At 44.5% G+C, this 14435-nt stretch overlaps 1 protein-coding gene across 1 annotated transcript in view; it reads right to left on the minus strand.

Moving 5' to 3' along the window:
• Nucleotides 1-9402, minus strand: part of LOC136886518 (tetratricopeptide repeat protein 28) — a 396667-nt gene extending 387265 nt beyond the window's left edge. Inside the window, exon 1 of the mRNA XM_068230732.1 lies at nt 9276-9402. Coding sequence (XP_068086833.1) covers nt 9276-9299 — 24 coding nt within the window. The 5' untranslated portion in view covers nt 9300-9402. The remainder of the gene's footprint in view (nt 1-9275) is intronic.
• Between the last annotated feature and the right edge of the window lie 5033 nt (nt 9403-14435).

Genomic DNA, 14435 nt, shown 5'->3' on the forward strand with positions numbered 1-14435 from the left:
AAGTGTGCATATTAAGGGAATAATGGCACAGGAGTGTTCACGGCTGTCTGCGGCCTGATCATTGCAGCTTTGGAACTTTGGACTGTTAAATCGCCACCGTAGTACTGTTCGTTAAAAGTGAGATAATGTGCAATTTTTCATTTGAGTGAGTATTTTATATGATAACATTGCTTTTAATCGCTACACTCCTACTGACTTATACCGACTTCAGTTAGGAAAACGACAAAGTCAGTCTTTCTGAGAATCCCGTAGCGAAGCACGGGTACATCAGCTGGTTTAGTATAAAACCAAAACCAAAGCAAACCCCACGGCGCAACAGCCCGTGAAGCGCCTTGGCCTACCAAGCGACCGCTGCTCAGCCCGAAGATATGCAGATTAGGAGGTGACGAATCCTCTGGACCGTTATTCTTGGCTTTCTAGACCGGGAGCCGCCTTCTCACCGTCAGATAGCTCCTCAATTGTAATCACGCAGGCTGAGTGCAGACACGCTACCCCTACACGACGGACCGGCCTGGGGGAATTCACATTCTAAATAGGTACGGTAGTAGAAATGAGCCAACTGTTCCACCTCCCTTTTGTCGTAGAGCTGATGTGAGTAACGAAAGAAAATGTGGTGTTACCAAGCAACAGAACCGCACAATAGGTAACATTGTAGTGCAGTACCCATTGTTGAAGGGGCAATCCATTGCCGCCCAAAATTCAGGCAGACTAATTCCTTCTATCGGAGAAGAGTGGCAGCAGACAATGTTATTAGGCCTTCCGACTCTTGTCTTCTTCACAATTTTCCTTGTCGATATGAGCACGCGGGTTTAAAAACCACCGCCAGGTAACACGATTACACAATATTTCCACGTTAACAATGCTTGGCGCTGATATGAAGTAAACTTGCGCTGGTGGTGATTATTGTTTTAAGAGGCAACCATCCTCTACATAACACTAATCAGAGACACTGCGAAAAATGGAGATATCAGCCAAAGAAAGGCAAGGGCCACAAAGGGCGTGAAAATGGAAGACTCCCTAGGCCTCGAGTGGTCTATTGCTGTCGCCGTCGGAAAAGAACAAGAGTTGGCCAAGAGAGATCCGATAGTACAGTTGAAGCAATGTCAGAACTCAGCTAAGGGCCCCGTGCTCGCCAACTCAGGCTGCAAAGTTTCTACGACGACCACCCCACGCACAGGGGGAAACAAAACTCTATTATCATAGCCAGTAGGGACATAAATGTAATTTCATAGAACACAGATATTTCAGAATTAAATTTTAGGCGTTCCCATTTGAACCAGCGAATATAAAATGGTTTATAGCGTATTTTGTAGTGCAACTTTACGTACGGATTGTATTGAATGATCTTCAGCCATTTTCTCGTGATGTCCGTACAAACAGAGAGACAGGGATGACGGAAAATTGAAGTGCATTTCTTTGTTACTGTGGACACGACCGATACAGACAGTGCCGGATTAAGGTGTTTGGGGGCCCTGGGCTATTTAAAAATGTGGGGACCCTTCTTCGCAACATCACGTTAGACTAGCATACTGAAGTCATTATAGAACTACTTCCACTTAAATTGATGAATAGGGAAGTGGTGAAATAAACTAAAAATTTTCTCTATTTTTCATGTTAATATTTCATAATGCCAAAACATATTTTACATTTGTCTCATCATCACTATCAAATCGACATACAAAACAGAACTTGCGTTTTTTGGCACCACTAGGACTTTTTCTATCCATTTTACAAGAACATTACAGTTGTAACTTACGAATGGTTCAATAATCAGAGGTGAACTGGAAGTTCTATTCCTGATGCAAAGATATAGTATAGCATGCACATTCCACCGTGCTTCCCGTGTCCCCTCCCGCTCACTTCCTAGACCTCTTCCCCTCTGCACGTACTCGCAAGCTGCCAGATTTAAATTTTCGTCAATAATTACAGTGCGTAAGTAGCGAGGATTCGTGTCTCCGGACGGTAACTGATTCTAGCAGTGATGAAATATTAACGCCGACAGCTGATAAGAAGAAAGGATGTGTGCGTTTTCGATATTTTGCGAGCGTAAATATTCATATACATCCACGAAGGTGGAGCAACAGGCCTTTTTATACAATTTTAGGTTCGGGCAAGGGTCGGGGCCCCTTGGCACGCGGGGCCCGGGGCTGCAGCCCCTTTAGCCCCCCCGTTAATCCGGCCCTGGATACAGAAATACATTTTTTTTTAATTCTGAGAACTTTACACACAAAACTGATCTGATTTTTTTCGAAAGGGAAATGTAATAACATTCTACTTAAAAATAAACTTGCAATCAAAAAGTATGTGGAGGGGGCGTCATAACTTGACTTTTTTTTTTTTGCTATTGGCTTTACGTCGCACCGACACAGATAGGTCTTATGGCGACGATGGGATAGGAAAGGCTTAGGAGTTGGAAGGAAGCGGCCGTGGCCTTAATTAAGGTACAGCCTGGTGTGAAAATGGGAAACCACGGAAAACCATTTTCAGGGCTGCCGATAGTGGGATTCGAACCTACTATCTCCCGGATGCAAGCTCACAGCCATAACTTGACTTAATATGAGTACTTGCAGATATGTAAATTAAGAAATGAGATGTAGCCGAATGCTGAGCGCCATGCTGCCTCAATATTACTACGCTATATTCAGTTTGCTTTTCGCCCTAATGTCAACAACAAGGCAACAGCAACTTTTCCCCCCTAAAAACAAGCGAAGAGCCAAAATGAGAACTACCATTAAATGTCTTTACGGAGGGAACAGTGCATTTCGCACGGGACCGCCAGCGGGCGGCTCAGTCGTCTCACGCTAGAAATCGAACACAATATAATCAATATGCAATGTTCATTTCTTCTGTGATAATTTATGTAGAGGAGTGAAATTGTTCACTTCTCAACTCCAAATAGGCCACATTTTTGTAATTTTAGTGTGATACGAGACAAGGTACGAAGTGGGAATCACTGCTTGCAGTTGCTTGTAAACAAACAATTTAAGACGGTGTCGTCCCATTTGCGATCACTGTTATTAGAGACATACAGGCAGACATCCCTCAAGTAACTGGCCAAACTACATACCGTACTAGGATTCTTACGAATCGTATTATTGAAACTCATTAAATTACTTATATGGAATGGGACTGATGACCTTCGATGTAATAATAATAATAACGTTATTTGTTTTACGGCCCACTAACTACTCTTTTATGGTTTTTGGAGACGCCGAGGTGCCGGAATTTAGTCCCGCAGGAGTTCTTTTACGTGCCAGTAAATTTACCGACACGAGGCTGACTTATTTGAGCACCTTCAAATACCACCGGACTGAGCCAGGATCGAACCTGCCAAGTTGGGGGACCCTTACAACAACACTTATATGTATCGTTTGGGAGTGATGCGGGACTAGCAGAGAATAAACAGGACTCAAGTGAACCTTACCAGATGGCTGCGGATGTAAAGGCGGTTAAATGACAAAAATGGGCGTATTAAAACCGTTCAACTTTACCATTTTAAAACAAAGTGTTTTGCTATCCTCGTCTCAATAGGGGACACTATTAAATAATGCTCAAACTGTTCGATTATTCATACTGACACGTGAAGTAAGCAGCTGCTTAGTCTCCTTTCTTCATACTGGGTCGGGATGAGATGTTTCTACGTCCGGATGCCCTTCCTGGCACCGTGAGGAGCTAATGAAGATGAAATGCGAGGACACAGCTCTGGCTACGGATAGGAACTGTACCGGCATTTACCTGGAAGTTAAAATATTAAACCACAGAAAACCATTCGGAGAACAGCCGACGGTGAGGTTTGAACCCACGCGTTTCCCGAATGCAGAACTTGGCTCCATAGCCGTAGCGCGGCCACTCAGCCTACTTTCACCTACATAAATAAAATTATAATTTTTGTCTGCACGCTCGGATTAGATGTACAGTACAAGATTCCAGAACGTAATGTTAAGAAAACGTTTAGATTAAAATAAGTTGAAAAAAATGATAATTCTATAATGATAGTGCGAAAAGATGGGACTACATTCGGGAAATAGTGGGATCGAATACCATTATCGGTAACCCTGAAGTTGGTTTTCCGTAGTTTCCTATTTCCACAACAAGCAAATGCTGGGGCTGTACCTTAAGGCCACGGCCATAAGACCTATCTGTGTCGGTGCGACGTAAAAAAAAAAAACCGTCAAGAGAGAGGTTGTGCGGAGCGCCGCATGGACCTGATAGGCTGCAGTGGTCGCAATGCCCGGCTCCATGACTCGTAGCGGTCCCGGCGACCATGGTTCTTCTACCTGAGTACGGCATCTCGCTTGTTCCTTTGTTCTTCACACTCCGAGGACAGGACGAGGGAGTCACGTACTCCTCCAATAAGGGCTCCTTGTTCAGTTCTCACCACCACAGTCGAGAGGGGCCCCGTGCGGCTAATTCTACTAATTCGGGGACTGGGTGTTTCTACCACGCGGTGGCTCTTCGGCGATGAATCACCCCATGCGCAGTTATGGGCGGTAGATAGTACGTCCCCCTCAACGTACCGTGACTTCTAGCATTGTTATTGGTGGGCGTACCCTAGAAATCGCACTGAAGCACGTGTACAGAAGTAACAAAATAATATTCAGTATAATGCAATGATGTCCCACGAAATAGTTCTACGGTTTTCGCAGACGCCGCAGAATTTAGTCTCGCTGGAGTGCCAGTAAATCTACGGACACACGACTGAGCACCGAACTGAAGCTGCCAAGCTGGGGTCGGAAGGCCAGCGCCTGAGCCACAGACCGCGGGTCCCTGTACGCCAGTGTGGCCCTTCCTGAAACCAATGTACAGTATTTTCAACTGGTCATCCCACCCCAGCAACACCAGGGATGAAAGCACGGTCGCCGGCCCACGTAACTCGTTCGGAGTGAAGAAGCCCTGCTCCTGGCATTTTCAATGGAGAACAATATCCCCGCTAAATCTAGCTTATTTCCTTCAACGTGTCTCACGTGATGTGTCTCTCTCCACGGGCTCTGAATTTGGGAGCGTGGCCCTCAGCTGAGTCCTGGCGTCGCTCTCAATTACTTGTGGCGGGCTCCTCACTTTCGGATATCCTGTCCGACCTCCCTCGGTCAACTCTTGTTCTTTTCCGACCCTGATGGTATTAGATCACGAGGCCTATGAAGTCTTTCACTTTCACCCCCTTCGTGGTCCTTGTCCTTCTTTGGCCGATATCCTCATTTTGCAATGTGTTGTACTTCCTGTTAAAACAATAATCACCACCACCTCCACCTGTCACGACTAGCACAGTTTGCAGTTATACTGTAGTAGTTTGCTAAGTGAACAGAACAGCTTCATTCTCTACCAGATGAGCAGTGTTATAAATACTCGACTTATTTTTTTAGCTTTTTCTAGCTAGTAAATGAAAATTATGTTGGCAAGACTGAAAGTGACCCGTCAGCGAGTGGAGTGTAAACGAGGGCCCGGAAGTAGCCTTTTCTGGCTTCCGTGGGCTATGTCATAGTTTAATGCGGCCTTTTTCAGTTGTTGTGGATATTAATCAAAAGAAGTAGGTAATTCAGAGTTGCCACCTGTCCCGTATTTGAAGTCCCGTTTTATGAACTGTTGTCGAGCATTTATCGTTCTTTGTCTCTCAATATTTTAAAATCCGTATTTGATTTCAGCGCCATTAAAGTTTTCTCCTCTTTGGAGGAAATACCGTGATGTCACGCCAAGCTGAGCATCCTTGTCTTCCCTAGATCTTGCTGTTTGAGAGTAAATTGCAGGAGAGTTTTGTCTTGTCAGTAGAGTAGACGTGCTTCTCATAAAGGACAACAGAAACTTGTGTCTTTTGTAATGACTGTTTCTCCTTAATGTAGAAACAGGTGTTCAGTAGATCTGATTCAATTACTGGAAACATGAACATACCTTGTAGAGAGTTTAAAAGTCGAATGTGAACTACAGAGGAGGAAATAAGGCAGTTCTAATGATCTTTTTCCGCATGTTTTGTCATCCCTAATGCATTGCACTCCATGTACTGTTAAAAGTGTATAAGTTGTTTCTTTTACGAATTCCAATAATTATCTTATTCTGTTAAGGAAACTAATAATCTAATTGAAATTGGTATCTAACGTTCCATTTTCAAGTATTTATGAACTGTGCCTTATGTTTGTGAAAAATCCCGTATTTTTACGTAAATGTCCCTTATTTCTTGTATTAAAAAGTTACAACTCTAATATAATTCTAATGTACTGTATTAATAATAAAGAAAACAATTCATTTTGGTTTAATATCGGTTAACCATTCATCTGTATACAGCCACTGGGGCTTCAACAGTCTCATTTAAACGGTCTTGTCGAGAAATACGTGATCAGCTTGTATGAGTGTTAGTGTGTATGATTTACAGCTACGTGATGTAGACAGATAAAATTAATTATTAAAAGAACAATTATAATAAGTTATAGCATAATATTACTCCATTTCGAGACTGTTCACAATGCTGTGAGTATGTCCTGTATGTTGTGGTTAAGGGCCGTGAGCCCTAACTTCGCCACATACAAAGGCATAAAAATTAAATAAATAAATAATAGATTTAAAAAATAACATTTACACAAGCAGTACTACACAAACTGTACCGAGAGGGTTGCCAGGTGTGGTGGTGGTGGTGATTGTTTTAAGAGGAACCGTCCTCTACTAACAGTAATCAAAAGGAACTAGGTATCGACAAACATTCACGGGGTTGGAAAAGAACAAGAGTTGACCAAGGGAGGTCAGACAGTCGCCAGCCCTCACCCCCAAGTTGAGAGGCCCTGCTCCCCCTCTCACGACATCCCCATCCACAGGAGGATGGAACACTGCACATGTGTTAAAGCATTTTCGTGTCCAAATGCCTGTTTTAATTATTTTACTTCCTAAACGTTAGTGCCTGCCTACTTCCGGGCTCCTGCACGATAGTGGCCGACAAGGACATGAAAGACGGATCCTGGGTTTTCACATGCAGAGATCAAAGCCCAGTGGCCCACTGCCCCTCTAGCGCTACCACAGTCATGCCCCTGCGAGCACAAACGCTGCCTAACGAGACAGACACAGCGACACTCAACTTCTTCTCGCCGATGAGCAATTACGGTGTCAGCCGTGCAGAGACTTCAATGCTCGTATAGACAAGGAGCGAAACGTTTAAAAATGTCCCAACTGTTAAATATCACGATTCTCTTCAGTCATTAACGGGGTGGTGGTGATTATTAATTTTCATCTGTCACTGCTCGGGCTGTGCTATCGAGTGTTTTCCTAACTAAAGTGGGCCACTTATCGAAAATTGGTCAATTATTCCAATAGGCCTAGCTCATTTATAAACGAATATTTGCCCAAGTATGTCCTCTTTATCTTTTACTTCTAAAAACTTAATTCAAGCTTATTTGCCTATGACAGGGGTGGTACATGCGTACAACATACTGCATTTCAATGTAACACGCCTTAAGAAAGGAGTAGCCTATATCTCTAAAGCAAAAATATATCTTATTCTTATAATTTACCTGTTTTTTGAAATGTAATTTTTAGTGATATTTGCAAAATAAAATCATGAAACACTCAGTCGAACATGTAATGCAATCTACATGAAGATAACCGGTGACACATCTTACTCTCCATAACACTACTCCTTTGTGGGAAATCAGCTAGGAAAAGTCGTGCCACTTCTCGAATCAAATGACCCCGAGGTATCTTCCTGAAGGACGTTCGCCACTGATATGACTCCCGCTGCACACAGCCTGCAAGTGGAATACCGACGGCGACATTATTAATGGCATGTCCCGCAGGTTGAGCTCACCTGTCACATAACAATGTTATGAAACATTCTCGGGTATAAACTGTCTGTATTGTTTTCACTGAATGTCAGGATGAATGTGTGTTGAAGAGTCCTCCAAAATTACAAAATAAAATAAGGTACCGCCTTGATAAATACATGTAGATAATGAGTAATCAGGTTCATATCAATTTACGTTCACAATATTCCACTCCAGTTTTACATCTTACGTTCCTTATTTTCTTGAATTTAAACTGGAACATCTAGAACGCAGTGCCGTGACGGGGTCAGCAGTCAGACCAATATTAACACCGATTGTGGGCGAACAGAATAGAACTCGGATCCTTTCTCACTTCAGCTTAATGTGTGATGGCCGTCAGGCGGCCGCTCCGCTATTTCCGACCACCAAAACGTCCCCCCCCCCCCTGTTTCACAACAACCTCAAGAACACTTGTCAAAATACTAGATTATAATAAGTCAAATCAGACGATGTACGAGGTTAGTTCTTAAAGGGTTACTAGGGTAGCAGAATAACACAAGCAAGACTGAAATAACTTGCATGTTAGAAAGATGTTTTAGAAAACTTTCGTTCGGAACGTGACATTGTACTAAAGTGAAACATGCACAACAACTAGTTGGTCTCGGTCGCTATGACTGGCCGGAAATCGAACCTATGGCCTCCAGTTACGACGCAGGCGGCTAGCCCTTCATATATTACCAGTAATAATGGATACTCTAGTTCAGAAAGAGAGGCTTTTGAAATGTGGTGTTACAAAATGCTAAAGGCGAGATCGAATCACGAACACATAGAAAATGGACTTGCTGAGAGCGGAACAATTTGGCGAAATCTGACCAGAAGAAAAGGGCACATCAAGAGACATCCAGGCCTTAGTGTAGACAGTAAAAACAATAGGGGTAGAGTAAAGCGAACAAATGAGAGCAGGTGAAAAGTCAGCACGGACCAAACAACAAGGCTGTGGTTCCCGGAAACACCAAGTACAAGTATATGTACGGACACGTGCACCGGACTGATCGAACCCGCCACCTTCAGCGCAGAAGGCCGGCACTGTACAGTCTGAGCCACTCAGCCTGGGAGGGCTCGGCATAGGGACGAAGGAGCACACAAAACCAAAATGGCTTTCTATTATTTTCACGCTAATTTCCATGACCTTCCGCAGGTCAAACGAGTGGAAAACTGAAAACACCACAAGAAACATTAGACAGAGAAGAACTGTCATTAAACACAGAGACATCGCGAAGAGGACAGAGCAATGGACGCGGTTATCATAAACTGACAACAGTTGATGAGATGACTAGCGTAGTAGAATATCCCTCCATTCCATTGAGCGCTTCAATACTTCCCAATGTTATCAACAAACACATTACTTGATACTCGAGTACCAAGGTCTTAACCAATGCTTAAAAATACCATTTAAACAGTATTTTCACGGTTACTCTTTGACGATTTTTGGGTACGCAAGTCATTTCTTATTGCTAATGTAAGCATGGCGGTACATACCTCTGAAAGATCTCTTTGAGACATGGTATGAACATGTTCTTTGGAGTCCCAACGGCCACTGCACCATACACTAGCACATTATGTCACTAACGAACACAACACTAGGACAGATAAAGCGACTTCTTTCTCTTCCTTGTCACACTTCACTACTGAACAAGACTGGAGCTAGACTCGCTGTGCCGTGGAGGGGAGGCTGGGCACCCACCTCTGCATTCCGATGGCGCCGCCATCTTGGAATGTGACCCGTGGCTGTTCGCAGGCGCGGACTGACCCCCTGCAGTAACCTTGAGTAGCCGCTAGGCTTCCTCTGCCGCTTCTTTCCCAACTAAAAGTTATTTGTTATCCGAGGTTCTGACCCCCTTGACCTCCTATACACTACGTACAGTGCCGTCTTCTGTATGAATCCGAAATTTCCTCAACTGATTTACCAGTCGAATATACGTGGGCAAAATTTTTAGAACATTTGTTGAAAACAAAGCGCTTCTTCGACAGTCGTTCATGTCACCCCGGGACTTCGGGCATCGCTAGACGAGCGTCGCCGGACAATTAGTAACCAAAGCGGGCCTTCTTCACTCTAGCTGTCAATATACTACATTTATTATTATTATAAAAAAAACCAAACCCCATGGCACCACAGCCCTTGAAGGGCCTTGGCCTACCAAGCGACCGCTGCTCAGCCCGAAGGCCTGCAGATTACGAGGTGTCGTGTGGTCAGCACGACGAATCCTCTCGGCCGTTATTCTTGGCTTTCTAGACCGGGGCCGCCATCTCACCGTCAGATAGCTCCTCAATTCTAATCACGTAGGCTGAGTGGACCTCGAACCAGCCCTCAGGTCCAGGTAAAAATCCCTGACCTGGCCGGGAATCGAACCCGGGGCCTCCGGGTAAGAGGCAGGCACGCTACCCCTACACCACGGGGCCGGCTTATTATTATTATTATTATTATTATTATTATTATTATTATTATTATTATTATTATTATTATTATTTGTCCAATCCTTGTCCCGTTTCCCTACGGGGTCGGGTATGAGGTGAGATGAATCTGTCTTGGCGGGTTTTTGTGACCGGATACCCTCCCTGGCGTCAACCTCATCAGAGGAGATAATGAAATGACTGACGTAACATATGATACTAGGAAGGAAGCGGGTGAAACCCGGTGCCGGCACGTAGCCTACTCCTTTCGAATAACACCAAGGGGTCTGTTCAAGGCTTAACGTCCCCATCCGATGGACGAATGACCATGCCCTCACTCCATATGAGCACTGCGGAGAGGCTTGGAACTACAGACATGGACAAAAGTATTCATACCCGAACCCATCCAATATAAAATGCTTTATTGCTGGACCAATACGGAGTACAGGTCAAAATTACAAAACCAAACGTATACCTTGCACAGCAGTGGTCATTACAAGCACAAAATAAACTGGAAGTAAAAATAATTTCGTGTAGCTATTTCTAGCCGAGTGCAGCCCTTGGAAGGCAGACCCTCCGATGAGGGTGGGCGGCATCTGCCATGTGTAGGTAACTGCGTGTTATTGTGGTGGAGTATAGTGCTATGTGTGGTGTGTGAGTTGCAGGGATGTTGGGGACAGCACAAACACCCAGCTCCCGGGCCATTGGAATTAACCAATGACGGTTAAAATCCCCGACCCGGCCGGGAATCGAACCCGGGACCCTCTGAACCGAAGGCCAGTACGCTGACCATTCAGCCAACGAGTCGGACAACTGGATGTAAATAACAGTACATAACAAAGCAACAAATTCGTACTCCATGACACTACTTGTCTGCACATAAGTATTCATACCGTATTACAAAAGAGTTCACAACTCAATGAAGAAGCAGATATTAGCAACTCGATCAGTAGCGCGTTTGTATGCCTTTCCTGTATATTATTTCTCTTAACCCGCTGGGCATTGGGAACTCCAGTTTCCGTGCTAGTTCATATGAAATATTCCCCCATTCCTGTTGCAGTAACTGTTTCAAGTGTGTTTTACTTGTTATGTGGTGTTTTCTTAGTCTGGACTCTAATTCTCTCCATAGATGTTCGATAGGGTTGGTATCCGGCGATTGGGGAGGTGCTTTTAATGTGTGCGGCGTGTTGTAGAGTACCCACAGACGAACAATTTCCGCCGTATGTTTGGGGGTCATTGTCGTGTAGGAAGTAAAACTCATTAGCAATCCCAAGCTCTTCGGTGCTTTTGCGAACGTTTTCTTTCAGGATGTTCAAATATTGAAATCTGTCCGTAAATACCAACTCCCCGACACCTGAAGCGGAAACTGAGCCCCACACCATAACCCTACCCCCCGCCGTGCTTCACAATGGTAACGAGATTCTGCTCCTCGAGCTCTGTGTTAGGGCGTCTCCACACTAAAATGCGTCCATCAGTTCGGAAAATATTAAATTTACTCTCATCTGTAAACATCACAGTCTCTTCCATCGTTCACTTTCGTTATGTGCGGTTTTTTCTTGGGACCCCAGATCGATACCCAGCACGATGAAGGACCCTCCTTACTGTTTTGTGTGACACTGGGACGCTATTGCCGAGGATGTAGTGTGTGGTTGTTTTTCTAATTGGGGTTCCTATGAACCTTTCTTCTCGTGCGGTCAGTTTCTTCGGACGTCTACTTCTTTTCTTGTTTATAAGAACATCCTGTCCTTTTAACCTTTGCGTGATGCTTTGCGCAGTTGGTTTACTTCTTTCAATGATGTTTCTGATCTCGGAATACCATTTTCCTTGGTGGTGAAGGCGTAGAGTAAGTCGTCTCTCTTCAACAGACGTTTCCTTGGTTTTCCTCGCATTGGACTAATACCGTCTACTACACAACTAATGCCACGGAACAACACAGGTTCCTCTTTACTCGTTCAAACGTAAGGTATGAATACTTATGTCCAGACAAGTAGTGTCATTTGTTGCTTTGTTATGTACTGTTATTTACTTCCAGTTTATTTTGTGCTGTGTAATGACCACTATTGTGCAAGGTATACGTTGGGGTTTGTAATTTTGACCTGTACTCCGTATTGGTCCAGCAATAAAGCGTTTTATCGAAACAGACTTTCAACGTATTGGGTCGTGTTACGTACATGTAGTACGTGTTGAAGAGGTGTTCAGTACAGAACAAAAATGGCCAGCCGGACACCAGTGGGATCCGTACTACATGTACGTAACACGACCTAATACGTTGAAAGTCCGTTTCGATTACAATGCGGTCGTGAAAATTCAATATTCAAAGCATTTTATATTGGATGGCTAGGGCTATGAATACTTTTGTCCATGCCTGTATATCCCGGTTTTGGCCGCAATCTAGTGATTACCACCACCTCCCCTACCCTGCCGGCCAACATACTAATGGTGATATTTTTTTCGAGCAACGGGACTCGAACCGGCTAACCTCGGTGTCAGATCGTTTAGAATGTCCTCATCTCGTACCACATAGCAGCCCTCCTCTAGTGCTAACCCTCGGACTCAGCGAGGGATCCCACCTCTGCAGTGTGAGACTTTGGGTCGGTGATACACGTTGAGAGGAGCTATGCTAAACAGGGACCTTGTGGGGGGACGAGGGGAGGAAGCGGCCGCGGTACCATCCCGCCATTTGCCTGGAAGAGAAGTGGGAAACTTCGAAAAACCACTTCCAGAATGGCTGAGGTAGGGCTGCTAGTGGAGTGGGTAGGATGCAGCCGTGGTCTTCATTAAGGTAGAGCCCCAGCATTTGCCTGGAGTAAAAATGGGGGTGCCACGGAAAACCACGGAAAACCACTTCGAGGAGTGTGGTTCGAACCCACTATCTCCCGGATGCAAGCTCACAGCCGCAGATATTGTCTCTACAGTGTTCAGTTCCCCTGAGACTGCTGACTGCCTATGATAGTGATAACTTTACCATGTAATCAGTTAAATGTGAAGGGCCAGAAGTCTCAGGTGAATCTTGAACTCAAGACTCAAGTAAAATAATTAGAGCTTACAGCAGACTGTGGTGGGGCCCAATAGTCTTATTGCTTTTACTGTAGTCTCGCTAACTGGTTTTACGATTTTCAGAGGCGCCGAGGTGCCGGAATTTTGTCCCATAGGAGTTGTTTAACGTGCTAGTAAATCTACCTACACGAGGCACCTGAACCAGGATCGAACCTGTACAGTCTGAGCTCAATATCTCCTAGTACGGAAGTGAGCTACAGGATCAGCAGTTCACGGCATATTGAAATCATTTCTGTTTCGTGCGTAGTGAGCTGACTCACTTGGCTCAATAGCAGACTTGCTATAGCGATAGTTAGTTTCAAACAGCTAACAATAATGCCATTAACTACTTTTGACGGTTTGTTTTTACGTACCAGTAAATCTAGCGACACGGCGCTCACGTATTTGAGCACCCTCAAATACCACCGGACTGAGCCAGGACCGAACCTGCCTTGACCGTTTGAGCCACATTTAGATGCAATGCTTGACTATTTGTATAGTAAGGTCTAGTTGGACTCAGACAATGCGAAACAATGACCTGGTTTTCAATTGAGCGATCCCACAGCCCGACCATCTTCTCACAATTGTGTGACCCGATGTTGCTGTCATCACGCTTTAGCGGACTATGCCCGAGTGCACCAAGCTCGGTAATTATCAGCCTTTACGAAACCGTGGTAAAACTTTTACCATGGTATTGTCGTAAAAGCAGTGCACCATTACTATCGCCCGGTTTCGTTACCGCGGTTTCTTGACGCTTGATTTTCTCGCTATTATTCCCCTCGGAAGAAATTCGAAGTAGTATTCAGGAAGCAGTGATCATTTCGATAGTCAGTTGTCTTTAGTTTATCCAGCCGGCAGTGATCGTTTCGACAGTCACTTGTCGCTCGTGTTTACATTTTGTGACAGCGCAAACAAGTTATCGACTCCTTAAAATGGAAAATAATGTTCGACATGTTTTGAATGTTACATCGAAGTCCTAAAGACATGGAAGGGGACCTCCTTTTCCACACACAATATTGTCTCTCGACAACATTCCTTGTGGCAATATGGGCTCTGTTATATCGTTGTTCTGCTGGGGAGGTGGGATTCTGAACAGGTGTTTAAAGGAGGAAGGATTTACATGGGTAACCTCCATCACCCAAAATATAGCCATTATCTATTTCTCTCGTCTCGAGACGCGCTCTCAGCCGAGAATTGTGAAATATTGTGCTA

Source organism: Anabrus simplex, chromosome X (assembly GCF_040414725.1).
Source record: "Anabrus simplex isolate iqAnaSimp1 chromosome X, ASM4041472v1, whole genome shotgun sequence".
NCBI lineage: Eukaryota > Metazoa > Arthropoda > Insecta > Orthoptera > Tettigoniidae > Anabrus > Anabrus simplex.